At 49.4% G+C, this 26,218-nt stretch overlaps 2 protein-coding genes and 1 long non-coding RNA gene across 5 annotated transcripts; 2 read left to right on the plus strand and 1 right to left on the minus strand.

Moving 5' to 3' along the window:
* Positions 1 to 779: 779 nt before the first annotated feature.
* CGREF1 (cell growth regulator with EF-hand domain 1) lies at positions 780 to 20,221 on the minus strand. Of its 3 annotated transcripts, none has more exons than XM_086700210.1 (6): positions 20,046 to 20,221; positions 3,258 to 3,346; positions 2,092 to 2,157; positions 1,943 to 2,013; positions 1,678 to 1,802; positions 780 to 1,459 (listed from the first exon to the last, which is right to left on the minus strand). In XM_086700210.1, exons 2-6 carry the CDS (start codon positions 3,332 to 3,334, stop codon positions 1,013 to 1,015), a joined length of 786 nt encoding a protein of 261 aa, XP_086556336.1. In that variant the 5' UTR covers positions 3,335 to 3,346; positions 20,046 to 20,221; the 3' UTR covers positions 780 to 1,012. The 3 variants fall into 3 exon arrangements, with proteins under 3 accessions (XP_086556336.1, XP_086556335.1, XP_086556337.1); XM_086700209.1 differs by lacking the exon at positions 20,046 to 20,221 and adding an exon at positions 15,428 to 16,213; XM_086700211.1 differs by lacking the exon at positions 20,046 to 20,221 and adding an exon at positions 15,428 to 15,541 and having other exon boundaries at positions 3,258 to 3,341.
* On the plus strand, positions 10,004 to 14,285 carry LOC147582311 (uncharacterized). The gene is made up of 2 exons (XR_015248960.1): positions 10,004 to 12,891; positions 13,954 to 14,285. It is a non-coding gene; the product is annotated as an uncharacterized LOC147582311 (long non-coding RNA).
* ABHD1 (abhydrolase domain containing 1) lies at positions 20,174 to 26,074 on the plus strand. The gene is made up of 9 exons (XM_025927370.2): positions 20,174 to 20,532; positions 23,700 to 23,860; positions 24,202 to 24,384; positions 24,582 to 24,627; positions 24,800 to 24,912; positions 25,038 to 25,211; positions 25,373 to 25,421; positions 25,519 to 25,684; positions 25,809 to 26,074. The coding sequence occupies exons 1-9, from the start codon at positions 20,419 to 20,421 to the stop codon at positions 26,018 to 26,020; spliced, it is 1,218 nt and encodes a 405-aa protein (XP_025783155.1). The 5' UTR covers positions 20,174 to 20,418; the 3' UTR covers positions 26,021 to 26,074.
* The last annotated feature ends 144 nt before the right edge of the window (positions 26,075 to 26,218 follow it).

Below are 26,218 nucleotides of genomic sequence, written 5' to 3' on the forward strand. Positions count from 1 at the left end.
GAGCCTACTCTGGTTTGGTGGTGCCTTCACAATCTAAAAATATCCCCCCCCCCCCCCCCCCCCCCCCCCCGACTGTCCCAGAACCAACAAGCCCCACCCTTAGAGCCGCCCTGTAGTTAAGGCTGTGCTTCAGCCACAAATGTGCCCCAGGATACAGTTGCTGTCCCGGAGGGAGACGGGGCCTGAGGGCATATTGGAATTCGCCTATTTTATAAGCTTCATAGGGGAGTTGGGGCAGGGTGTGTGAGGCCACAGAATGTGATACAGAGCCTGGGCTTTGCAGTCTGACACACGTGAATCCAAATCGGCCACAGTGTCACCTTGGGTGTATTACTGAATGCCGTCTTCCTCAGTTTCCTCATCTGTCAAATGGGGCTAATTCTGCCTGGTCATAGAATTGTGAGGGTACAGACAACATATAAAATGTCCAGCATGATGGCTGGTACGGACCAGTCTCTCAATAAATGGCAGTTCTTGTTAATATTTGGGGGTGGGCACATACAGGGTGGTGGGGAAGACCTGCTCGGAGCTGCAGGAGGCTTCTGGGTGTCTGAACACCCGGTGGGGGGGGGGGGGAGGGGTGCACTCGGGCTCCAGGGAGAGGCTGTGCTCTCTTCCCCGGCTTGTCTGCAGCCGGCCGGGCCCTACTGCTGCAGCCTGCTTGCCGGGCACCGTCCACGAACACTGGGAAAGCCGAAGCCCCTCCGAGAGGCCCTCCCGGTCCCCAACCCCGTGTCCCTGAGATCAGGCAGGCTAGACCTGTAGGTAGACGGCCTGAGTGGATGAGTTCATTCAGTTTTTTATTGGCTGTCTGGGCCCTAAAGCTGCCCCTCAACTTAGGGTCTCCCTGAGCTGCACAGAAAGACCTGTCCCTACTGGGGCCAGGAAGTGGACAAAGAGGCGGTCCTCGTCACACACACACACACACACACACACACACACACACACGACTCTCCGGGGCTTATGTTCTGGTACTGAGACTTCTAGGGAGGCAAACTTGTGACCTCAAGATTTATATCTCATCATTCTCCAGTTGAACAGCATGAACTTCAAAGTCATTTGGGATGTCCTTAGACTCCAGTGTTTCCCCTGGAAGCTCCTCTGCTTCCTTTCCAGTATCCCTGGCCTCTGCCTGTCCTATAGCCTCCGCTCCAGGGGCTGGGGCTTCTCTTTCAGCCTCTGCCTGTCCCCCAGCCTCCTGTACAGGCTCCAAGGACTCCCTTCTGGCCTCTACCTGTCCCCCATCTTCTCCTCTAGGACCCAGGGCTTCCTGCGTTTCTGGTCTTGATGGGCTTTTAGCCACCAGGGACTGCCTCCCAACATCTTGTCGCTCCAGAGGCTCTTTGGGCTCTGTGTGGCTTGGGGCCTCTCCTGGGAAGTTGATGAGCTCTGCAGGGGTCATGAGCCCATCCCCATTCAGGTCCTGGGTCTCGAGCACCTTGTCCACTACCAGGATCACCTGTGGAAGCACACAGTTGCTCTGAAGTCTACAGTGAACAGAGGTGTTCCCAGAAGCCCTGACCCTCCCAACACCTTCCTACATCCCTGCCATGCAGTGCTTTGAGCATTTCTTTTATAGTGGATTCACCAAAAGAGTCATGATGAAAAAACCCAAAGTCCCAAGAAGCGGTGTCTCCTTCGTGGGGGAGAAGGGGCCCCCCAGCCGGCAGGGCTTACCGGGTTGGCAATAGGAAAATCAGCAGCTCCAGGGGCCAGAGCTGCGGTCAACATGGACAGCAGTTCCAGGCCATCCAGCTGTCCACTCTGGTCATAGTCGTGGAGGGCAAAGAGGTAGAGGAGAACTAAGGGGGAGAAAGAAGCTACATCAGAAGGGGCACTAGGGACAGATGGAGGAGGCAGGGGGCACCCGACGGCCTGGGGTCAGTCCTGACTCTGCTGCCTTAAGCCCCCCACCCGCCGGCCCCACGGCCCAGGCCCTCACCCTGCTCCCGGCTCATGTGTTCCGGCTCCTCTTCCATCTTCTCCAGTCCCTGTAGGTAGTTCTGCAGAAGCCTGGTGGAAACACGGGAAGTAAGCCCCAGAGAGGCCGGTGTGCAGACCCAGGCCTGCCCCCCAGACCAGTGCACTCACCGGAGCTGCTCCTGGCCTGGCTGGAAGGGGTTGGGCAAGGGCTGCTGCTGCAGGTCAGGATCCAGCCTGGAGGAGGGAGAGAAGGGCCGGCCTTGCAAAGAGCCTCTCACAGGATGCAGCCACTGGCCTTCCACCCTCAAGTTCTTTGTAGGGTTCTCTCCCCAGACCCGAAGGGCATTGTTCTCTCAAATTCCCAAAAACCTGGTGGGGAGGGGGCCCTCCTGGTCTCAGAAGCAGAACCTTACTCCCTCAGACTATTCTTTTTGCAGATTCCTAACTTAGATGCTAAGTGAAAACCCAAATAAAGCATCTGGTTAGACAGAGGCCAGATGAGGCCACACCTAGTAGATACAAGTTGGAGATCCAGGAAAACAGTGAGCGGGTGGCCAGACCACATGGATTGTGGTCACCCTTCTACTTTGGTGCCAGGCCCCAAGGGGCAGGTCTCTGGCTCAGCCCCGAGGCACTGCCCAGTTTTACACAGACCCGATTTGCTCCACAACACAGACTGGATTCTTTTTTCCAAGCTGAGGGCATTTATGTTGGTTTTGGAGTTTGAACCTACTCAGGGTCTCTTTCTCAGTCCTTAAAGCTCACGGTTTGCTCCCAGTTCTGGACAGGGCTACCTGTTTGCCCAAATCAGTCCAGACCTGTGAAGCCAGACTGTTGGCAGGAGCCACTGCAGTGGCCTTTGTCACCACTGCCAGTCTCGCTGCTGCTCCTGGATCTGTCCCTCCACCCCACCCAGCACATCCACTGTGTAGCATTCATACCAAAAACCTTGACAAAGGATGCTCGCGCAAAATAGAAATGGTCTGCTAATGATCTTGATGTCGTCGGCATTCCCACTATAAGGTCTTGCTAAGAGGACCGCAGCCCCTTGCTTGGCCCACAGCTTCCACCTCATGCTTCACACCCCGTGGGAACGGAGCTCCTGGATCCCAGACACAGTGACCCCAGCAAACGCGTACTGAATGCCCACCCTGCGAGGGGTGCTCTAACTGGCTTAGAGGCTGCAGTACCTGGGCAGGGAGCGGGGCTCAGATACAGAGATCAGGGAGCACAAAGCCCCGTCTCCTGCCTCCCAGAGGGGCCCACCACACCCTCAGATTCCCCAGAGACTGTCCCCGTCCCAGCCCACGGCCCTGCCCTCTGAATCCCCTTACCTCACGGTTCCGTCCTTGGGAGCGGCCTGACCCAAGGGCAGCAGCAGCACTAACACTCTCACTGTCAAAGGTAACATCCTGGAACTGAACTAGGAACAGAGGTAGGGAGTCAAGGGGAAGGGGTGGAGGGTCGGTGGGCTAGACAGGAGCACCTTCTCTCCCTGCCCCCACCTGCAACCCAGGTGACAGGACTCCTGCTCAGGGCAGAGGCACAGACATCAGGGATCCCCTGTGGAATTCATTCAAAATGAATCTTACTCCAGACCCCAGGTGGAAGGCGCCTAAAGCAGACCTGCTGTGGTGGAAGCAGCAGTTAGGGCAGGAGCCCCTCCCCACACCCAGCTCCCTCTCCCCCCACCAGCCTCCCTGAGGTGCTCGGAGAAGTGCAATTTCAGTACATCTAATCCAGTCCAGTCACTCATTTTGCAGATGGAAACTAGCTCAGAGAGGTTAAGAAAAAAGCCAAATCAGAAATGCATAGGGATACAAAAAGGCGAAGACTCGCACAGAGTAAGACTGTTACTTTGTATTAAAACTCACCCAAGAACAAATCAATAAAGGCTCAGTCTCCTTGCAACAGATCTAAACTCACATAGGGACTGAAACAAATCAGGGTCAAACCAACAGTGGCCCCAGGAACTATTTACTAAATGCAGTTAGGAAATCCCAATATAAAGAAAAAAAAAAAAACTTTCCTTTGGACGTACTTTCTATAAGCTCCCTGGCAACACAATCGCTTGGTTATATGAAAACAGTCAAACAGAGGAAGGATCGATCAAAAGCACAGAACGCGAAGCTTTCTGATTACTCCCAGGTGCGTGTACATATCATATGAATTTCTGAGGAGGTACACACCCACCACAGCTGAGGCCTGAGACCCTAGTCCCACTTCTAGGAAGACCAATCGCCAGGTGCTTGACAAATCACCTGGGCAGAGGACCAGGAACCCTCTGAAACCCTCTGCACCCTCTGAAATGCCATTCTGGCTAGCACTGGATTTTCCTGGAGAAACGTTTGTAGCTTTCATGAGATTCTCAAAGCGCTCCATGATTCTAACAAGGTTCAGAAGCACTGCAAGGTTGGACATCGACTTCCTAAGAGATGTGGGGTAGAGCAGGTGAGCATCCGGCCAACGGGAAGACACTTACGGGAGCCTGGCTGCAGTTGCGCAAGCAGAACTGCCTTGAGGAAGAAGCAGCAAAACATGGACGTCTACAAGAAGGTAAAGCAACTGAGAGGCACGGAAGCCGTCTTTAGTTTTCTCTGCATACGTGGCCCCTACAGATATCATGAGTCGACATAGTTTATTGGCGTCCATAATCCCCAGTGGCCAAACACGAACACTGGCTGGCAACACAGATGCTTGAGCTTCAGTTGTTGTCCCCAAAAGAGAAGACACGTCTTGGGTCCATCCAAGGGAGGTAGTTGGGACTGAGATCTCCATATCAACTGCGGGCCCTCAGGGGTCTGGATACACCTCAGTGAAAGGGTTGTCTAGAAGAATATCCAGATCTCTATGTCGGAGACTATGATTGTAAATGTTCAAAGAAAGTAACTCCAAAGTTGGATAAAAATAGTATTTTTTCAAATGCATTGAGTTGGCAAGAAAGTAAGAAATTCTGAGTGCAAAAGCACAGTGAAAACGGTCATCCTGGGGGAAAGTGAGCTTGAAATCAGCTTTGCCTTAAAAGTGTCTGCCAAACCAAATCCAGGTGAATTTGCACTATCAATCTGAGTGCTTTGTGCAACAGAGGAGCCCAGAGATAAGGTCTGGACCCACCCATCGTGAGGAGACTGATAGGAAATCCCCTACAGAAAGCTGGGATTCAAACAGCCTGACTCAATCTAAGGGTGAACGAAAAGTAAATGTGTCACAAAGAAGGGCAGCACAAATCTTGCCAGTCTTGACCTTGGTGCTGGGTAGAAGGGATAAAGTCTTCCCTCAGAATTTGTAACAAGCCTGCTCTAATGTGGGTTCAGGACCTGAATTAATTCTATCTCTGTGGTTCAAAAACCTAAAGCAGATCATTTATATTTTAAGTGGTACCTGGTTGATGGTACCTCCAGTTGACTAGCAGAGGAAATTATACATCTTGTCCACGAAACACAACTCCAATCCTAGCTCAAAGAAATTCCGAGTATCGGTGAGCATGACCTTACAGCCAGAAAGTCATAAACATACAAGGAAATAAGACACTGTGAATGAGAGCCAGCTAACCAATAACGGGTGAACCCAGACTTGCAAAAATTAAAGACATTGGAATTATCATACAGAGAATATAAGGTATATTTAATATGTTTCAAGAAACCAAAGAGAAGTTTGAAACTATGCAGAAGGAATATGAACATAAAAATGACCAAGAAGATTTGAAGAAGAAACAAACATAACTTACACAAATACAAAGAAAAGGTTGATTTTAAAATGCAATGGGTGGGGTGCCTGGGTGGCTCAGTCGGTTAAGCGTCTGACTTCAGCTGGGGTCATGATCTCACGGTTCATGAGTTCGAGCCCCATGTCAGGCTCTGAGCCTGGAGCCTGCTTCGGATTCTGAGTCTCTCTCTGTGTCTCTCTCTTTCTCTGCCCCTCCCCCACAGGCACTCTCTTTCAAAATAAATAAATAACTTTAAAAAAAAAAAGCAGTCAGAAAGAAAAGGTAAATACCCCAGAAGGAAGAATAATTAGACTGACAGCTGATTTCTCAACAGCAAGAGTGATGCCAGATTACAGTAGTATCTTAATACATTGAGAAAGGCAGGGGGAAGGGGGTGGGGGTGGGGAGCGGCGGTGGGGAGACTGCCATTCTAGAACTCCAGTCTCAGCAAAATTATCTTTCAAGAATGAGGTGAAATAAAAACAATTTCAATAAACAACAAATTAGAGACTATGCCACCAACATTCCTCCAGTGAAGGAAATTCTAAGGGATCTGTTTCAGGAAAAAGGAAAGTGATCCCCAAAGGATTTGAAATGCAGGGGAAAATGGTGAGCAGAAAAGAAATCAGAAAGTATTTGGGAAAATATAAACAAACATAGATTGACAACTATGTTAATACAGGGGGCAGAAAAGGTGGCCTGAGCTACAATATTAGACAACATTAAGATGTAAGGTGCGGACGGTTGTTTGGGGAGAAAGTAGACATACTGAGCAACTTTGTTAAATACGCATGTAGAAGTTTTAAGGATAACCACTAAAAAAATAGAAATGGAATGCATGACCTCAAACCACCAGAGGAAAAAATGAATGGAATTAAAAAAAAAATCAATTCAAAGAAAGGCATTACAAGAGAAAAAAACTAAAAAAAAAGTTAAAAAGGAAAGGCAAGTAGAAGGGCGCCTGGGTGGCTCAGTCAGTTAAGCATCCAACTCTTGATTTCAGCTCAGGTCACGATCTCACGGTCTTGAGACTGAGCCCAGTGCCGGGATCTGTGCCGGGTATGGAGCCTGCTTAGGATTCTCTCTCCCTCTGCCCCTCCCCTGCTTGCACACGCATCGGCACTCTCTCTCAAAAAAAAAAAGCAATAATAGACAAAAGAAAGCTACTATAGCTTTATTGACTAGACTTTAACGCATGATTATAAATAAAAGAATGTCATTACAAAATTCATAAAACTTGAATCCCATAGGAGGATAACATAATTCTGAACTTGTATGTGTCTAATAACGTAACCTCAGAACATCCAAAATAAAAACTGGCATAACACTACACACCTATCAGAATTGCCAAAATCCAGACAAAATCCAGAACACTGACAACACCAAATGCTGGCAAGGATGTGAAGCAGCAGGAACTCTCATTCGTGGCTGGGGGAATGCAAAACGGCACAGCCACTCTGGGAGACACTTGGGCAGTTTCGTATAAAGCTAACCATATTCTTACCACACAATCTAGCAATTGCACTCCTTCACATTTAATGAAAGGAGCTGACAAATTATGTCCGCACAAAAACCTGCACACAGATGTTTATAGCAGTTTTATTCATAATTGCCACAACTTGAAAGCAAAGAAGATACCCTTCAGTAGAAGGATGGAGAAATAAACTGTGGTCTATCCAGACAATGGAATATTATTTAATGCCAAAAAGAAATGAGTTCTCAAGCCATGAAGAGACCTGGAGGAACTTAAATGAATATTACTAAGAGAAAGAAGCCAATCTGAAAAGGCTGTGAGCTAAATGATTCTGACTACCTGACATTCTGGAAAAGGCTAAACTATGGAGACAGTCAGAACATCAGTGGTTGCTAGGGGCTGGGGTGGAAGGGATGTGTAGGAGGAGCACAGAAGATTTTTAGGGCAGTGAAACTACTCTGTACGATCCCATCATGACAGACACATGTCATTATACATTTATCCAAACCCACAGAATGTACACCATCAGGAGTGAACCCTAACGTAAACTATGGACTTTGAGTGATGATGTGTCAATGCAGGCTCAACCGTCGTAAAAATTGGACTCTCTGGTCTGGAATGTTGATAATGAGGGAGTTGTGCATGAGGGGCTGAAGGGGGGAGGTATATAGGAAATCTCTATACTTCCCTCTCAATTTTGCTGTGGACCTAAAACTGTGCTAAAAAAATAAAGCCTTAAAAAAAAAAAAACAGGCAGAACTACAAGGAGAAAAGTCGAATCTGCCATCATGGTAGAGAATTTAACATATCTCATTTAGTATTTGAAAGATTAAGCAGACTAGGGGCGCCTGGGTGGCGCAGTCGGTTAAGCGTCCGACTTCAGCCAGGTCACGATCTCGCGGTCCGGGAGTTCGAGCCCCGCGTCAGGATCTGGGCTGATGGCTCAGAGCCTGGAGCCTGTTTCCGATCCTGTGTCTCCCTCTCTCTCTGCCCCTCCCCCGTTCATGCTCTGTCTCTCTCTGTCCCAAAAATAAATAAACGTTGAAAGATTAAGCAGACTAAACATTAGTAAGAATGTAGAAGGTTGAATAAAACATTTAATATGCCTGGGCTAAATGGGGGCTCCTGGGGGGCTCAGTCAGTTGGGCAGCTGACTTCAGCTCAGGTCATGATCTCACAGCTTGTGAATTCAAGCCCCGCATCGGGCTCTGTGCTGACAGCTTGGAGCCTGGAGCCTGCTTCGGATTCTGTGTCTCCCTCTCTCTGTCTGCCCCTCCCCTGCTCACACTCTGTCTCTCTCTCTCAAAAAATAAATAAGCATTGGGGCGCCTGGGTGGCGCAGTCGGTTAAGCGTCCGACTTCAGCCAGGTCACGATCTCGCGGTCCGTGAGTTCGAGCCCCGCGTCAGGCTCTGGGCTGATGGCTCAGAGCCTGGAGCCTGTTTCCGATTCTGTGTCTCCCTCTCTCTCTGCCCCTCCCCGTTCATGCTCTGTCTCTCTCTGTCCCAAAAATAAATAAACGTTGAAAAAAAAAATTTAAAAAAAAAAAAAAATAAATAAATAAGCATTAAAAAAGTATATGCCTGGGGCGCCTGGGTGGCTCAGTCGACTTCGGCTCCGGTCACGATCTCCCGGTCTGTGAGTTCAAGCCCCGGGTCAGGTTCTGTGCTGACAGCTCAGAGCCTAGAGCCTGTTTCAGATTCTGTGCCTCCCTCTCTCTCTGACCCTCCCCCGTTCATGCTCTGTCTCTCTCTGTCTTAAAAATAAACATTAGAGAAAAAAAAATCTGTCGCACACTGTATTATATGACTAACATACAATTACATTAGAAAGCAATAACAAAAATTATGTAAAAAATCTCACGTAAATGGAAATTTAGAAGTCATACTTGTATGTGGATCAAAGAAGAAAATCATAATGGAAACTGTTGAATAGTTAGAATTGGATAATACTGGGAGGATATGCATGAAAACAAGATAGGTAATCAAAGTGGTATCAGAGGGAAAATGGATTGACTTCAAAGTGTATATTAGAAGAAAGGACTAAAAGTTAATGAGTTAAACCTTCCAACTCAACAAGCTAGTAAAACAGAATAAACTAAGAAATAAAGTAATAAAAGATGGCAGAAATTAGGAACACGATTGAGAAGAGCAGCAAAGCCAAATACTGGTGTTTCTTTTCTATTTTTTAATAATTTTTTTAATGTTTATTTATTTATTTATTTATTTTTGAGAGAGGGTGACAGAGCCTGAGCAGGGGAGGGGCAGAGAAAGAGAGGGAGACACAGAATCCGAAGCAGGCTCCAGGCTCTGAGTGGTCAGTGCTGAGCCCCACGCGGGGCTCGAACTCATGAACAGTGAGATCATGACCTGAGCCCAGGTCGGAAGCTCAACTGACTGAGCCACCCAGGCGCCCCATCACTGGTGTTTCTTTAAAAGGACTAATACAGAGGTTAGAGTGGGAGAGAGCCAAAGCATAGGAGACTGTTAAAAACTGAGAACAAACTGAGGGTTGATGGGGGGTGGGAGGGAGGGGAGGGTGGGTGATGGGTATTGAGGAGGGCACCTTTTGGGTTGAGCACTGGGTGTTGTATGGAAACCAATTTGACAATAAATTTCATATACTGAAAAAAATAATAAATAAAATAAATAAAAAATAAATAAAAAAAATAAATAAAAGGACTAATACAGGGGCACCTGGGTGGCTCAGTTAGTTGAGCTTCTGACTCTTAGTTTTGGTTCAGGTCATGATCCTAGGGTTGTGGGATCGAGCCCTGATTTGGGCTGAACGCTGAGCATGGAGCCTGCTTAAGATTCTCTCCCTCTTTCCCTCTGCTCCCCCTCTCTAAAATAAAAAATAAAAAATAAATAAATAAATTTTAAAAGGGACTAATTCAGGGGCGCCTGGGTGGCGCAGTCGGTTAAGCGTCCGACTTCAGCCAGGTCACGATCTCACGGTCCGTGAGTTCGAGCCCCGTGTCAGGCTCTGGGCTGATGGCTCAGAGCCTGGAGCCTGTTTCCGATTCTGTGTCTCCCTCTCTCTCTGCCCCTCCCCCATTCATGCTCTATCTCTCTCTGTCCCAAAAAAATAAATAAACGTTGAAAAAAAAAATTAAAAAAAAAAAAGGGACTAATTCAATAGACAAACCTCTGACAATTCGCATTAAGAACAAAGAGAAAAGGTACAAATAAAATGAAAATGGGGACATAACTATAGAAACAGCAGAGATTTGAAAACTTCTTAGAGGATAGAGCTAATTTCCTAGAAAAACTTAGTAGCAAAACTGATGGAAAAGGAAATAGCAAATCTTAATAGTCCTATAGCCATTACATAATTTGAATCAGTGAGGATTAACCTCTATCACTTGAGGGACTACAAACCTGAAACGTTTCTAGAGAGGTAATCTGCAAATATGTGTTAATTGCCATGAAACTCTGACCCAATAACACCATCCTGAGGATTACATAGGGAAGAACTCAAATGGAAAAAGAAACTACAAAGATATCTATAACTGTGCTATAAATATTAGTCAAAGAAACAAACAACCTGACATTGTCTAACATTTAGGCAATGGCTAAGCAAATCTCATTATAAGACGGAGCAATAAAAAATGATAAATACTGGGGCGCCTGGGTGGCTCAGTCGGTTAAGCATCCAACTTCGGCTCAGGTCATGATCTCACGAGGTTAGTTTGAACCTCGCATAGGGCTCTCTACAGAGCCTGCTTCAGATCCTCTGTTCCCCTCTCTCTGTCCCTCCCCAGCTTTCGCGTGCACATACTCTCTCTCTCAAAAGTAAACATAAAAAATGTAAATACTACAAACTCATAAGTCTTAAAGGAAAAAATAGACAGATTTGAATATATCAAGGGTTTAAACTTCTGTATCACGAAGGACGTGGTTAAGTCAAGTGCAGTGGGACAAGTGAGGACTGGAGGCAAGTAGGGTTTCAACACCGCTGCCTACTGCAACAGGGGGTTCAAGACAGAAATCTCAACAGAAAGTCCATGGAGACTGAGTGGAAATGCAAGAACTGCAGGGATGTGTGCCTTAGCCAGGAGGGTTAGAGGGAAGGTCCTGCCCGCAGGGCACCGGAGCACCCAGGAAACAATGGCTGAAGGAGGATATAGGTGAAGGGGTCTGGTATCCAGAGTGCTGCTGGGTTTCGGGGGTGGTGATGGCAAGGTTCAGCTGAGGGTTCTCTAAGGCGGAAGGAGAGGCATATAATGGCTGAGAGGGCCAGCTGGCCAAAAGAGGCCAGACGGAGAATGCCAGAAAGTATAGATCCTGGGACCAGATGCCCCAGAGGACAGCATGGGTAGCACCAGATGTCAAAGACTTTTCATGACAAAGGCCAGGAGCGTGAGCATCTGTAGGGAAGGCAAGTATAAATACTAAGTTTGTAGAATGAAGATAAAGGTATTTAGTTCTTCAATATTTATTGAGCACCTACTATATGTGAGGCACTCTTATAAGTGAGATGAGAGTATGAAGTAGAAGTACTTATTCCTTTTTTTTTCTTAAAGCTTGCAAATATATAAGCAGGAAAAGATACAGATGTTAAGCAATGATTAAGAGAAAGAGAAACACAGAATTATAAGGCATAGGTGGCACAGCCCAAAGTGTAAGGGAAGGGGCCCTAACCTCAGGCTGCCTGAATCCAAATCCTGGCTCTGGAACGCAGTAGCTGTGTGACTTCTGTGTTTTGGGTTCTCGTGTGGCACGTGAGGTGGACCTCTCGTGGGGTGTGGTAAGGGTTAAATGACACAAGATTTGGGGCACCTGGGTGGCTCAGTCGGTTAAGCGGCCGACTTTGGCTCAGGTCATGATTTCGCGGTCTGTGAGCTCGAGCCCCGCGTCGGGCTCTGTGCTGACAGCTCAGAGCCTGGAGCCTGTTTTAGATTCTGTGTCTCCCTCTCTCTGACCCTCCCCCGTTCATGCTCTGTCTCTCTCTGTCTCAAAAATAAATAAACGTTAAAAAAAATTAAAAAAAAATAAATAAATGACACAAGATTTTACATATGTTGTAAAATCCCATGCCTGGCTGTACAATAATGCCTTCTTCCCCTCCAGAAGTTTTCTTGGACTGCTCTGCAGTGGCTTCACACATCCCCACCCCTCCCTGGATACCCTCAGATGGTGTGGGTATACCCCACACTACCGCACCCCCCCCCCCCACCCCCATCTGTTTTCTGCCAGGACCTACGCCTACAGGAGGCACTGAAGTAATTTAAATCCCTCAGAGCTGTCCAAACCTATTATCCAGGCTTAATGTGTTATCATCCACTACGAGTTGCCTTTTAAAACAGGACTCTCTGGGGGTAGCAACTCAGGCATAAAGGAGAAGCACCCTCCGGTCCCACTAATGTACACACTCGTTAGGCCAAATGTGCTGGTTTGAAAAAACATGTCTGCAAATTCTTTGACACTTCTTCCCACAAAGGATTGAGTCTAATTTGCCTTTCCTTGTATATGATCTGGACTCAGCCACTCACTCCTAATGAAGAGCTGAAATGATGCTACGTGACTTTCAAGTGTGGGTCTTCAAAGGTGACATAGCTTGTACCTGGTTCTGGTTCTCTCTCCCTCTCTCTCTCCCTACACGCAGATATGCGCGTCTGAAGCCCTGAGCTGCCGTGGAAGAAGTCTGGCGTCCCTGAAGCTACCACGCCGAAAAGACTGGAGAAACCACAGACAGCGAGATGTCTGAGGAGCCTCGGCTGTTCTGGCCTTCAGCCGCTCACATCTCCCCAGCCCAAGGACCATCCAGGAGAAAGAGCAAACCTTCAGGTGATTCCGACCCCCAGCTTTCCAGGTGCCCCAGCCCACACTGAATGGAGCAGAAATGTGCTTGTCTCCATACCCCTGCCCAGACGGCACGCTCGTGAGCAAAGTCAAAGTTATTGTTTTCAGCCACTAAGTTTCGAGGCGGTTTGTTAAAGCTGTCTGAGTAATCTGAACTGCGTGTGACCTGGGCAGTCACACAGGGGCCCAGCTCTCGGAGGGGCCCTGTGCTTAGTGTAATACTCTGCTGTCACTGTTTTGAAATTATTTTTCTTTAATATATTTTTTAATGTTTATTTATTTATTTGTTTATTTATTTAGAGAGTGCAAGCAGGGGGAGGGGCAGAGAGAGAGGGAGAGAGAAACTGTCAGTGCAGAGCCCAGTGTAGGACTCAAACCCATGAACTGCAAGATCACGACCTGAGCCAAAATCAAGAGTCAGCCGTTTAATGGACTGAGCCACCCAGGCACCCTTCCATCTTGAAATTCTTAATTTTGTTTTTGTCCTGGGCCCTGAAAAGCATGTGCCCTGTCCACACGAATTACCAGTACTCTCCTCCTCTCGGTCATATGCACCCATCACAAGTATGTAACTATGCAGCATGTGTAGTGGACAGAGAACAGAGCTTTGGAACCAACCAGGCCTAGGTTCAAATCCCAGCTCCACCACAGGCTGTCCTCACTGAACTTCAGTTACCTTACCTCCACAAGGGAGATAATAACAGTATGCAACTCACAGGGTTACAGTGAATGTTAAGTGCATAACGAAGTATTTCTTGCACAAATTAATGCAGTAGCCTCTCTCTTGCCCTTGCCTCTGGTATCTTCTCCATTTAAAGGACCCTCCATACCCACATCACATTAATCTTCCTTAGCTGGAACTCCAAAATCTTCAGTGGCACCCTATTTCTATTAGAGTACAAAGTCCTCACCTTGGCATTTTCAAGGCCTTCTACAATTAGATAGATATCAGGTCACCATTTTACACTCATCTTCCGGTGCTCTATGACACTAATGCTCTGCTGCAGAGGAGAGGCTCCCAAAATACCTCTCACTTTCACTTTACAGTGCTTTTGCCCAAGCTGTTCTACCTTCTACCTGGAATAACCTGGGCCCTCCTGACAACCTTAGCATTCTGACGATAGTTCACGTCACAAACTTGAATAACTGTATGTGGACTGTTAATGTCAATCCAAGTAATATTCTCAGGAGTTATGCTTCAAACTGGCATTTTTAGTACAGATGACCCACCTATATTGCTTAAAGGAAGTCAGCTACAGCACTTCAAGTAATGTGTAATGAGGTTGGCATAATGTGACTTGTCCACACGTAAGACATTTCTCAGCATTTACAGAAGCTTTTGTAAGCAATAGAAGAAATAAAGCCATTATTGAACCACTGCCTGTCAATTAAAATGTTCCTAATCATTTCCTATAACTATGATGCTCATAAACGTAATTTACTCTCATGACGACACGAAAGCCACTGCAACTCATAGTCAACAGTTGTGATGTAATAGTTACTCACATCCTTCACACACACTCCCATTCATACACTCCCAGTCACAGCGACTCTCAGGCCTCAGATTTCTTCAAGCCTTTGCCTCCGAGCACGGGAGGAGAGCCCAGCCTTGGGGTCAGACCTCTGATCAAACCCGGCCCCTCCGTCCTGTCGCTGGGGCCTAGGTGGGTGTCTGAGTCTCTCTGCGCCTGGAACAACAATATCAGCCTTGTACGGGCCTGGGGAAGATGCAGTGGGATAATGTCCGTTACATGACTGGCAGCGAGCGCATGCTCTTTGAGTATTTCCAGAGAATCTAGGAAGTGGCAGGGGCCTTTTATCTTGGGTAGCTTCCCATCCAATGCAAAGCTTTCTTCCACAGCATCCCTGTCAATGGCCATTCAGCCCCCGCTTGACTTTCCAGGGCAGGAGTCTAGCACCTCATAGGGCATCCATCCCATTTCTGGCTGAATCTAACTGTCCCAAAGTTCTTTTGAACCAAATCCTCACCCTTAACTTATCCCTCTGGTGCCCCCTGTGCCTCCCAGGACACTCCCCTCCCCCAAAAGAAGAGAGAGTGGCTTTAAGGGCCAAAAAGGTCCCCCACACCTGACAGCTGGTCTCCACCCTAACACTTCCAGCTGGCCCCAGCTGGGGTCCCTCCCCAGTCCCCCTTTTCTTCATCTGTCAAATGAGGATGAAACTCCTGCCTGCCCCCAACCTCCCTCCCACGATGTCAGAGAGACAAAGGAGACATGGGGGGAAAGGCGGCCGGGGAACTGTGAAACCCCATCACCACGCCTAGAGAGCTCGGGATTCGCTCTCCAGCCCATTCCTCTACTCGCCCTCCGGGGTAACCTCCTCCCGGGAGGTGCCCCGAGGCTGGAGCCGCCGCTCCTCGCCGCCCCCGCCCGGGGACGCAGAGGGGCGGCGCCCGCAGCCTGGGTCCCCAGAGGCCGGAGGCCGCCCCCGCCCCGCGGCCCCGCGGTCCCCAGCCCGCCAGGCCCGGGGCGAGGCCGCCCGACGCCGAGCGCGGACCCACCTGCGGCGGCGCGGCGAGGGCTGGGGTCCGGCTTCGCGGCGGCTGGAGGCTGTGCGCCGGCCGCGCCTCGGCTCGCCGCCGCCGGGCCCTCCCCCGGGCCGCTCCACGTGGCCGCTCCACGTCGCCCTCCGGCCGGCCGCCGCCCTGGCCCGGGCAGAGTCCGCAGCGCCAGCGGCCGCGGGCAGGGCCGCCGCCCTCCGCAGCCCGCGCCGGGCTTCCTCCCCGCGGCCCCGGCGCGCGTGTGCGTGCGCGCGTGTGCCCGTGTCTCCGTGAGAGAGACAGGGACAGACTTCTAGAGAGACAGCTGGTGATGCTGGTGTTCAGGAGAAGCGTGCCTAACTGTGGTGGTGCTGCCGGTGCCACTGCCCGCCGGCGCCCAGCCTGTGTACAAGACAGGACGGAACTGTTAGTGTGGCTGTGACTAGTGCATGTGGCCGTGTGCGTGAGGCACTTGTGACAGTAGAGGTATTTTGTGTAACTGTGTATCCAGAGCGACAACATGGCCCTGAGAGCGTATGGCCAGGGTGGGAATGATTGTCCGGGGGTGTGACAGGAGAGGACAGTAGCGGTACATGTGTTAGGGTAGTTGGTTGAACTCTTTCCTGAGTTGTTTGTGATGCTCACATGACAGCTGTGACTGCTGGTTTCCAGGGAAGGTGTCATTGGGTGGCTGTGACCAGGTGCATCACTGAGAAGCGGCTGCATACGAGACATGGTTGGCGAGAGGGCTGGGAAAAGTGTCATCTTAAGGGTGATGGTGGCAGTCATTTGCCAGCAAAGTGTCACCTACTTTTGTCACAATGATCAATTCCTCCTAGGCTTCAGACTACATCTTCACCCACTGGCCCAAGGACTGACTTCCTTCCTTCCTTCCTTCCTTTTATTTTCTTTCTTTTTCTTTCTTTCTCTTTCTTTCTTTCCTTCTTTCTCTCTCCCTTTCTCTTTCTTTCTTTCTTTCATTGTGTGTGTGTGTGTGTGAGAGAGAGAGAGAGAGAGCACAGGAGTGTGCACACATCAGCAGGGGAGGGGCAGAGAGAGAGGGGGAGAGAGAGAATCCAAGCAGGCCCTGTGCAGTCATCACAAACTGCAAGATCATGACCGGACCTGAAACCAAGAATCAGACGCTCAAACAACTGAGCCGCTCAGGCACCCCACAAGGACTTAGTTCTTCAAAGGAATAACTTATCTCTTCAGAATCTTCAACGTCTCCCTCTCCTTCAGCTCCTTCCAATCTGCATCTTTCAGAACAACTGACTCTCATCGAAGTCATTCTGTCCTCCTTCCTATGGCGGACATTGCTGGACACTACCTGCGAGAATTAGGGGACCCACTGCCCAGCAACACCATCTTCTCCCTCTACTCGTCTCTTCTTAGTTTTCTTTACGCAACAGAGTTCCTCTGGGCTCTCCCCTCACTCCTATCTGTTCATGTTGCTTCCATCACTATCTGTTATGGGTTGAACCGAGTCCCTCAAAAAGTCATATGTCGACATCCTAACCCTCAATACCTCAGAATGTGACTTTATTTGGAAGTAGGGTCGCTGCAGGTATAAGAAGTGAAAATGAGGTCCTACTGGAGTAGGGTGAGCCCACCCCACTCCAATTTGACTGGTGTCCACGTGAAAAGGGGAAACTTGGGGGCTCCGGAGTGGCTCAGTTGGTTAAGCATCCGATTCTTGGTCTCGGCTCAAGTCATCATCTCACAGTTTGAGCCTCAGGTTGGGCTATGCACTGACAGTGCAGAGCCTGCTTGGGATTCTCTGTCTCTCTTTCCGTCCCCTGCTTGCTCTCTCTCCTCTCAAAATAAATAAATAAGCTATTTTTAAAAGGGCAAATTTGGACATAGACACACACACACACACACACACACACACACACACACACACACACACACGGAAAGCATCTTGCGAAGATGCAGGTAGCATGTTCTTGTGGCCACGAAGCTTCTACATGCCAAAGATTGCCAGCACACCACCAGAAGCCAGAGAAGAGACCTGGGACAGATTCTTCCTCACAGCTCTCAGAAGGAACTGATCTTTCTGGCACTTTGAAGTTGGACTTCTAGTCCCCAGAACTGTAAGACAATAAACTTCTGTTGTTTAAGACAGCCAGTGTGTGGTACTTTGTTATGGCAACCCTGAAAACGAATATATCATTTAAATGCTGATGGCTGCCAAACCTCAAATTCCAAGCCCCAAGCCCCAGACCTCTTCAGGAAATGAACATCCTCTAATTTGTGCCTAGATTTTAATGTATAAAGGTGACTGAGTGACAACGTGGAGAGGTCAATGTCATTGAAAGAAAAATTTAGTGCTCCAGTTATCCTGGAAACGACAGGCATAGCTCACTACACAGGATGACAGGGGGAAACCCCAGTGGGCTTCTGTCATGGGCAGAAAGGAGCAAGGAGGAAGGCAGAGGCCACAGCCTTTATTAAGTGGAAAGGCAAGACAGGGCAAGGTAGACAGCTTAGAATTGGCTAGTTTGAGTAATCAGGCAGGCTTTGGGACATAGGGACTGTCCCTAGTTATGTGATACCTGGCCCTGGGTTGATTTAGGACAGGGGAAATATTGGCTTGTCGTGTGAGATTTAGATAAAAGAAGTGGCTCAGAGTATGGGCTCTGGATTGCAGACGAAATGTCAACTTCGGCTGTTAGTTTGGCCCTGTGACTGACGGATGCCAAATAGACAAATACAGAATCTAAGAAAAAGCAGTTAGAACACCTACCAGCACCCTAACCTCTGTGTGTCTGAGTTCAGAACGCATCCTCTTCCTCCTCAAACCTTCCCTTCCCCCAGTTTCCTTAACCCAGGGACTGGTACCGCCATGCATCCCTGAGTCATACAGTCAGAAACCTGGGCATCCTTCATGATTTCTCCTTCTCTCCTGACCTCCAAACACCAAGTCCTATTCCATTCTGCCTCCTGTCTTAAAGATCTTCACTCCTCTCCCAAGCTCCTCCAGTCCAGGCAGCCACCTGCCATGCCGAAGTACTGTTAACAGCCTCCCAACTGGCCTGTTTCCATTCTCAGCCTCCTCCAATCAATCCGTTCTCCAAGTCGCCTGAATGATTGCTCTAAAACATAACGCCGGTCATGTTGCTCACCCCTTTGTAAAACTCTGATGGTTTTCCCCCATCCTTAGTCTAAACTCTCACATCCCTTGTGTAGCTGCTCACAGCCTGATTCTTGACCATCTCATATGCTCCAGACAACCAGATTTCTTTTGGTTCCTTTAAGAAGTCTCTCACACCCAGGCTTTTGCTTACGCTATTTCTGCTCCTGGAACAACTATTCTCTTCCCACCTCTCCCTTGCCTGGGAAACTCCTACTCAATTTTTGGTTTCACCTTAAATGTATCATCACTTAACATCCGGGTACACTCGCTCTGACCCATGGTGTTCGGGCACCCTCCTCAGTGCTCTCACTGCAGCTAGTACTTCCCCTATCTAGCTAGCCCTGTGCCCTACCACAGGGGTTCAACCCTGACTACACATTCGAATCTTCCAAAGAACTTCCAAGTTATATTGATACCTAGTCTCCTCTCCAAACCAACTATAGCAGGGGGTGAGGCCTGGGCGCTGGTTGTTTTTAAAATTCCCAGATGAGGGGCGCCTGGGTGGCGCAGTCGGTTAAGCGTCCGACTTCAGCCAGGTCACGATCTCGCGGTCCGGGAGTTCGAGCCCCGCGTCGGGCTCTGGGCTGATGGCTCAGAGCCTGGAGCCTGTTTCCGATTCTGTGTCTCCCTCTCTCTCTGTCCCTCCCCCGTTCATGCTCTGTCTCTCTCTGTCCCAAAAATAAATAAACGTTGAAAAAAAAAATATTTAAAAAAAAAAAAAACTCCCAGATGAAGGGCGCCTGGTGGCTCAGTTCAACGGCCAACTTTGGCTCAGGTCATGATGTCATGGTTCATGAGTTCAAGTCCCACATCGGGCTCTGGGCTGACAGCTCAGACCCTGAAGCCTGCTTCATATTCTGTGTCTCCCTCTCTGCCCACCACCCCCTTCTGCCCCCAGCTCACACTCTGTCTCTCCCTCTCTCAAAAATATAAACATTAAAAAAATTAAAAAACAAAATAAAACTCCCAGATGATTCTAATCTTCAGTCACGGCTGAGAACCACTGCTCTATTAGATTACTTATTCGTTTTCACATTCCAGTGACGACAGGCAAGAGCATTCCAGGGGTATCCCACTGCCTGGTACAAAGTGGGGGATGAGTAGGTATCTATTGTACTTACTTGACATTATGAAAGACGGTGTAGAGTGATGGTACGTGACCTTAACCCTTGTGTGTGTGTGACTCTATGTGGAATGCCATCCACCCAATAGCTGAAACCTATGTGACTGGGTGCCACAGTGTGAATGGCTGTGTCCAGTACGGGAAGTCCACTGTGAATAGCTGAACACTGCAGGACTGCAGGGCGTCACAAGGTGAGCGGCCACGTCCTGAATGTGAAGTTCACAGTGAATGGCTGCCCTGTGTGAAAGGGCAGGATGTCACCAAGGAGTGGCTGGGTCCTGTGTGTCAGTGACTGGTTGACTGGGGGACCGTAACCAAACTGCCTAACTAGCGTGGCGGGGGCAGAGTTTGAGGAAGGCGCTGGAGACACGTCTCACCAAGATGGAGGCTGGGGAGAGGGTGGTGGTCCTTGCAAGGGGCGGCACCGCTAGTCACCGGGAGGCGGAAGCAGGAGGCGCCCAGGCGCGCGAAGCGGGCGACGGACAGGGAGGTCACCACTGGTAACTCGATTCTGCTCGGCGCGGGTCGAGGTCCGGGCCCCGCCCTTTGCCACGCCCGCCGCGGAGCGCGGCGGCGGTGGGCGGGGCGGGGCCCGGACCCTCGCCCCACCCGGCAGCGGAGGCCGTCCCTGCACAGACTGTCCAATGGCGTGTAAGGGGCGGGGCCCGGCGCACACCTGCCGGCCTCCAGGCCAAGAACCAGGTGCAGGAGCCGGTCAAGAACTGGGAAGTCAGAACCCGACCACCCAAGATGCTGAGCTCTTCTCAGAGCCCTCAGACTGGCACCTGGACAGAGCCCTTCTCTCTGCTTTTGGGTCTTGGCGCTACCCTCTACTTGGGCTACTACTGGATATGTGTGCCCCAGGTGGGTGCGGGTCCAAAGCTCTGGCCGGCGGGTCTAGGATACTCGGGCCTAAGGGCCAGCTTCCAGCCAGGGGATAGAGCCCTTTGTGGGAGGTGGCATGATTGGGCCCCCTGCCCCCAGGTGAAATTTGATGCCCCAATTCCACCACCAGCCCTGCCATGCTACAGCAGTGTTCTGTTTTGCTATTATCACCTAACGAAGAGTTTTGCTTCTTTGTCTGCCTAGATTCTCTGCGTCCCAAAAGCTCCCCATGCCAGTTGGGCCTTTCAGCCATCAGAGGGGTGCTGCTCCCTATGATAGAGACAAACAGTTGAGGAAGGGCCGGCTGGAAGGCATCCTCAGGTGTCAGGGAGACGCTTTCCTCTTCTAAAAAGGCAGTCGAGTTGAGTTTCTCACTAACTTCACAGAACAAAGGAACCGGAGGCCTGTGCAGATGTGGCTGACTCCCACCATCCTGTCCACTTAGCAGAGCCTTGCTTCTCTTAAGGGCGGGTAGAGGTTCCCTGTGTAGCTCAGGACTCGTGGATAACCCTGTCGTTGTTCATTCAGCCCTGTGTTAAGTTCTAGGCTCTCCGCGTATATATAATGCAATGGTAAAGTCTCAAGAGGTTGATTTTGATGAACTTGGACACTGAAGTTGAACACTGAAATTTAGACAAAATACATAATTCATATATCCAGAAAAATCTAAATCTTTTCATCTTCATTAAGCTGTTCTAGGTAACTGAGTCTAATGAAAAAAGATCTATTGATGCAAGCCCTTAAAGATCTATAGGGAATTTAAATGTAATCTAAACTTTCTGTATTTTCAGAGCTTTCTACATTCGCATGTATTAAATCTGCCTTAATAAAACAAAAATCCAAACCTCACAGTACCCTATAAATCCTACCTTATATGCCTGATTTCAAAAGTCAATCATTTCAGACCAGAGCTGTCCTTAATAAACATTTTCCTTTGCTTGGACCAGCCACAAAGAACTCAGAGACCTCTGCCATTTTTTACTCCAAACCCCTCCTTGACTTCCAAATAGTGGTTACAATGCAGGAAAAAGCACATTCTGAAAGCCCTGAGGAGTTTGGATTGTCCAGCATGATAATGGACTATTATTGATTTACCCACAGTGACCAATGGCATATTACTAATTAATTGTCAGGAATGAGTCAAGAAATACTTCACTATGGGGCGCCTGCGTGGCTCAGTCGGTTAAGCATCTGACCGGCTCAGGTCATGATCTCACGGTCTGTGAGTTCGAGCCCTGCGTCGGGCTCTGTGCTGACAGCTCAGAGCCTGGAGCCTGCTTCAGATTCTGTGTCTTTCTCTCTGTCTCTGTTTCTCACCCATTCATGCTCTGTTTCTCTCTGTCTCAAAAATCAATAAACGTTTAAAAAATTAAAAAAAAAAGAAATACTTCACTAGAGCTAAAATGAAATTAACCCATATAAATCAAATGTGTGACCTAGTTTATTCTACACTACTGAGCTTATTTGATCAAGAATTCCCTAAATTGGGGCACGTGGGTGGCTCAGTCGGTTAAGTGTTCGACTCTTGATCTCCGCTCAGGTCATAATCTCGTGGTTCATTGAGTTTGAGCCCCAAACTCTGCCCTGACAGTGTGGAGCCTACTTGGGATTCTGTCTCTCCCTCTCTCTTCCCCTTCCCTCCTTGCATTCTCTCTTTAACTAAACTTAAAAGAAAAAATTCCACAGATTGATGACAACTCAAAATCCTGGCAATTAGGAAGTAATATAGTACGGTGATTAAGAGCATAAGCTCTAGAGTCAGACCTGGGTTTGAATTCCAGTTCCGCCACTAGCTGTCTTTGGCAGGCTTCATGACCCTTGACAACTTACTCAACATTCCAGCCTGTTCCCACGGGGGATCACAGGATCTACTGTCAAAGAGCTATTGTGAAAATCACAGGGTATAATTATGTAAAGTGCTTAGCACAATGCTTGAAACATGAGCACTCAACAAATTCAACCTACTAGTATTGGTGGTAGTATCATAATTGCGAATTCTGCTTTGCCTCTTGCTTGCTGTGTGACTTTGGGCAAACAACTTAAACTCTTTGAGTCGCCATTTCTTCACCTATGAAATATGCTCCCTCATAAGGTTGGGCTTAGCCTAGAACCTGCATATAGCATACAATGAATCTCAAGCATTATTATTCCGGGGGTTAAAGACCATGTTATGAGTCACATCTCTCAACAGCTGCGCTAGCAACTTGGCCTCTCTAGTTCATAATTTACCCAGCCTTTTTTGGGTACTAAAACTGCAGAAGACCTAGGAATCTGGTCCTCAGGTTCCTTAGGGCTTGCAACAGCAATAGAAATTTCTTGAGACTGTGACCTTTTGGCTTTGTACAGCATGCCCCTGTTTCATAAGCCTGCTATGCGGCTAGCCCTCTCATTCACTTGATGTGTACCCAAGAACCAAGCAGAGGGGTGGAAAGTCAGAGCCGAGTCCCCACTGACTTGTCTGTCCCTGCCATTGTTACCTTCCCTCTAGCTGGCATGAAACAAGAAGAAAATCTGTTCACATCGAGACCATTCCTCCTTTGGAGTATGGTCTGGCGACAGGGGTCCTATGAGCGAGAAAATGAGGTGCTGTGGTAGAAGCAGCAGTGAGCGCATGGTAGGGAGGGACCGCGAGTATGTGGCAACGGGGTGCTAAAATCAGGCGCAGCCAGCATGGCTGGAGCTAGTCTGAGGAAGAGGAGTGTGGTAAATCAATTGCAAGGCAGAAGTCACAGATTGAATGGTACTGCATTTCTTCAGCCTCTGACTAGGATGCCAACCCTTTCCGCAAGGACTCAGCTGGGCAGTTGATATTACCTGCTCTCTGCAAAATGGGTTTGGGGCACAGATAGCCTGAGCGGAGGAGTCAGCACTCAGTCAGCTGCAGCAGTTCCCAGCCCTGGTTCCAGGTCAGTTGAGTCCGTGCCGGAGGTTGCCCTCCAGGACTGGAGTTCGCCCTCCAGGACTGAAGTTCTTTGGGGCTCCAGCTGGACTCTATTATAAACAGAGGTGACTTGGCCATTCCAGGCTAAGGTATGTTAGGTCTCTCACCCCCAGAGGCCGGCCTCTGGAGAGGGGTTGCTCTGGTGTCAGGTGCCTCACTGGCTGTGCAAAATCCAGGGGAGTGAGGTAGACTGTTATGGTTACAGAGGCCTCAACTGGTGACTGGGCCCCGGTTTCTGGCCCTCCTGGAGCAACACTGTCCGATCACTCTGGAGACTTTCTACCCTACGCTGTGGTGTTTTGAGGGGCGGCTACAAACCATCTTTCGAGTCTTGCTGCAGTCTCGGCCTCCAGTCCCTTACCGGAGGTAAGAAGGGACAGAGCGGGTGAACAGTAAGCTGCAACTATCGGGAAATCCTGTCTACTTCTTAAAACTGAAGGTAATCTTTGCCCCACGTACCTCAGTGTGTTGAGGATAACGAGAGTGGTTATACAGAAGGGCTATTTAATTGCACAACAGTGAGGTAATATTTAATCTTTTACGTCCCATTACACCTTGTTATGGTCTTAATGTGGGGCACACTGTGTGCCCTCAAATGATACAGGAGGGAAGTTGTGGGAGTTGTTTGTGGGGAAGAGAGGTAAACCTTCTGAAGCACACGGAGTTCCTCATAGTATCTTGGTGTGCCCTTTTCTCCAAAACCACAGCGAAGTCCTCCAAACCCCAGATGGAGGACAGCTCCTGCTAGACTGGGCTGGCCAGCACAACAGCAGTCAATATCCTGACCCCACCACCCAGCCCATTGTATTACTGCTTCCTGGTATCACAGGCAGTAGCCAGGACTCCTATATCTCACAACTAGTCAACCAAGCTCTGAGGGATGGTTATAGGTAAGGATGGGTCCAGCCCGGAGGCAGTGGGTGGTATCTGAGGCCTTGTAATAGGGAGGCCGATCAAGACCCTGATACCTCTGGGAAGAAAGCACTATATGAGGGGCACTTCTGACTGGGGTCTTCCTGAAGGCTACCAAAAGGGGAGCGGGGCTTCTAGGAAAGGCCTGGCTGAGACGTACCTGTGTGTGTCACAGAGCTGTTGTATTTAACAACCGAGGCTGCCGTGGGGAAGAACTGCTGGTGAGTATCCTTTCCTCATCGTAGCCCTTTACCCCACTCCCTTAACAGATCCTTGGCCCTGGGGCTCTACCTACCCATCCTTCTTCCATTTTCCTTCCATCTCTCGAACCCTCCCATCTTTCTGCTTCTGGCCAGGGCCTCCCTCCCTACCTAATTATCTGGTTTGCCTCAGACTCACAGAGCCTTTTGTGCCAGCAACACTGAAGATCTGGAGACAGTCGTGAGCCACATAAAGCACCGCTACTCCCAAGCTCCACTGCTGGCTGTGGGCATCTCTCTTGGAGGGTAAAGGTTGCCTGGGCTTGACCCAAAGGTCCAGTCTTCCTTTGTTTCCTCCCCCATGTCCTCTCCCCCTTTCCCAACTCACTAAAGCAAACCCTTCTTTCACGGCCCCTGGATCCATCCTTCAGGATATTAGTGCTGAACCACCTAGCTCGAACAGGGCAAGATTCGGGGCTGGTGGCAGCACTGACTCTATCTGCATGCTGGGATTCCTCTGAAACCACCCGCTCCCTGGAGACCCCACTCAACTCACTGCTCTTCAATCAGCGCCTCACTGCCGAGCTCTGCCACATTGTGAACCGGTAGGGTTTTGGCAAGTGGGAGGGGGCAGCAGGCAGGATGGGATGGCAGAAATACCAGGTTCTCCCAGTGCTCAGACTAGTTTTGTAACTGGGTTTGCTTATTCATGAGATACGATAGGGTCAGGTCCAGGAGAGTCACACCTCTATGAACTCTTTTGCAGAAATAGGAAGGTGATGGAAAAGGTGGTGAACGTAGACTTTGTGCTACAGGTAGAGTCTTTCAACCACCACCCCCTACCCAAAATTGTTCAGTATCTTCTTATTCCCTATCCTCATCCTAGCGTACCCCACCCTCTGCCACATGCAGGCCCGCACAATCCGCCAGTTTGATGAGCGCTACACAGCTGTGGCTTTTGGATATCAAGACTGTGTTACCTACTACCAAGCAGCAAGCCCAAGAACCAAGGTAGATGCCATCCAGACCCCTGTGCTCTGCCTCAATGCAGCTGATGACCCCTTCTGCCCAGTCCACGGTGAGCACCCTGAATCTGGATGCTTTACAGGCCCTGGGGAAAACAGGTGGTGAGGTGCAAGGGGAGAGAGACTGGGCTCTCAGAAAAGGCCAGTTCCTGACCTCCTCTCTAACCCCTCCCCAAGCCCTTCCCGTACAGGCTGCCCAACATTCTCCCCATGTTGCACTGCTCATCACAGCCCGGGGTGGCCACATTGGCTTCCTGGAAGGGCTGTTCCCCTGGCAGCACAGCTACATGAACCGCCTCTTGCATCAGTATGCCAAAGCCATCTTCCAGCACCCAGTGTCGCTGCTCAACCTCAGGGATCTCTCACCTTCTGAGGGAGGCAAGAACTGACAGGAGTACCACCAGGGTCTCAGTTCAGTCTTTGCTTGTTTATTAAATATCAACTTTTCCAGGGGCGCCTGGGTGGTGCAGTCGGTTAAGCGTCCGACTTCAGCCAGGTCACGATCTCGCGGTCCGTGAGTTCGAGCCCCGCATCGGGCTCTGGGCTGATGGCTCAGAGCCTGGAGCCTGTTTCGGATTCTGTGTCTC

Source organism: Puma concolor, chromosome A3, assembly GCF_028749965.1.
Source record: "Puma concolor isolate L17-30 chromosome A3, mPumCon1.1.hap2, whole genome shotgun sequence".
NCBI lineage: Eukaryota > Metazoa > Chordata > Mammalia > Carnivora > Felidae > Puma > Puma concolor.

What these genes read in the sequence shown, in the direction of transcription:
- CGREF1 (XM_086700209.1), bottom strand. Translation starts at nt 16,195, where the DNA reads ATGACTGCCACCATCACCCTTAAGATGACACTTTTCCCAGCCCTCTCG. An exon ending in CCCTCGCCGCGCCGCCGCAG is followed by an intron (nt 3,347 to 15,427) that starts GTGGGTCCGCGC and finishes CTCTGTTCCTAG; the next exon opens with TTCAGTTCCAGGATGTTACC. An exon ending in CCCAAGGACGGAACCGTGAG is followed by an intron (nt 2,158 to 3,257) that starts GTAAGGGGATTC and finishes TCCCTCCTCCAG; the next exon opens with GCTGGATCCTGACCTGCAGC.
- ABHD1 (XM_025927370.2), top strand. Translation starts at nt 20,419, where the DNA reads ATGCTGAGCTCTTCTCAGAGCCCTCAGACTGGCACCTGGACAGAGCCC. An exon ending in GCTCTGAGGGATGGTTATAG is followed by an intron (nt 24,385 to 24,581) that starts GTAAGGATGGGT and finishes TGTGTGTCACAG; the next exon opens with AGCTGTTGTATTTAACAACC. An exon ending in ACGTAGACTTTGTGCTACAG is followed by an intron (nt 25,422 to 25,518) that starts GTAGAGTCTTTC and finishes TGCCACATGCAG; the next exon opens with GCCCGCACAATCCGCCAGTT.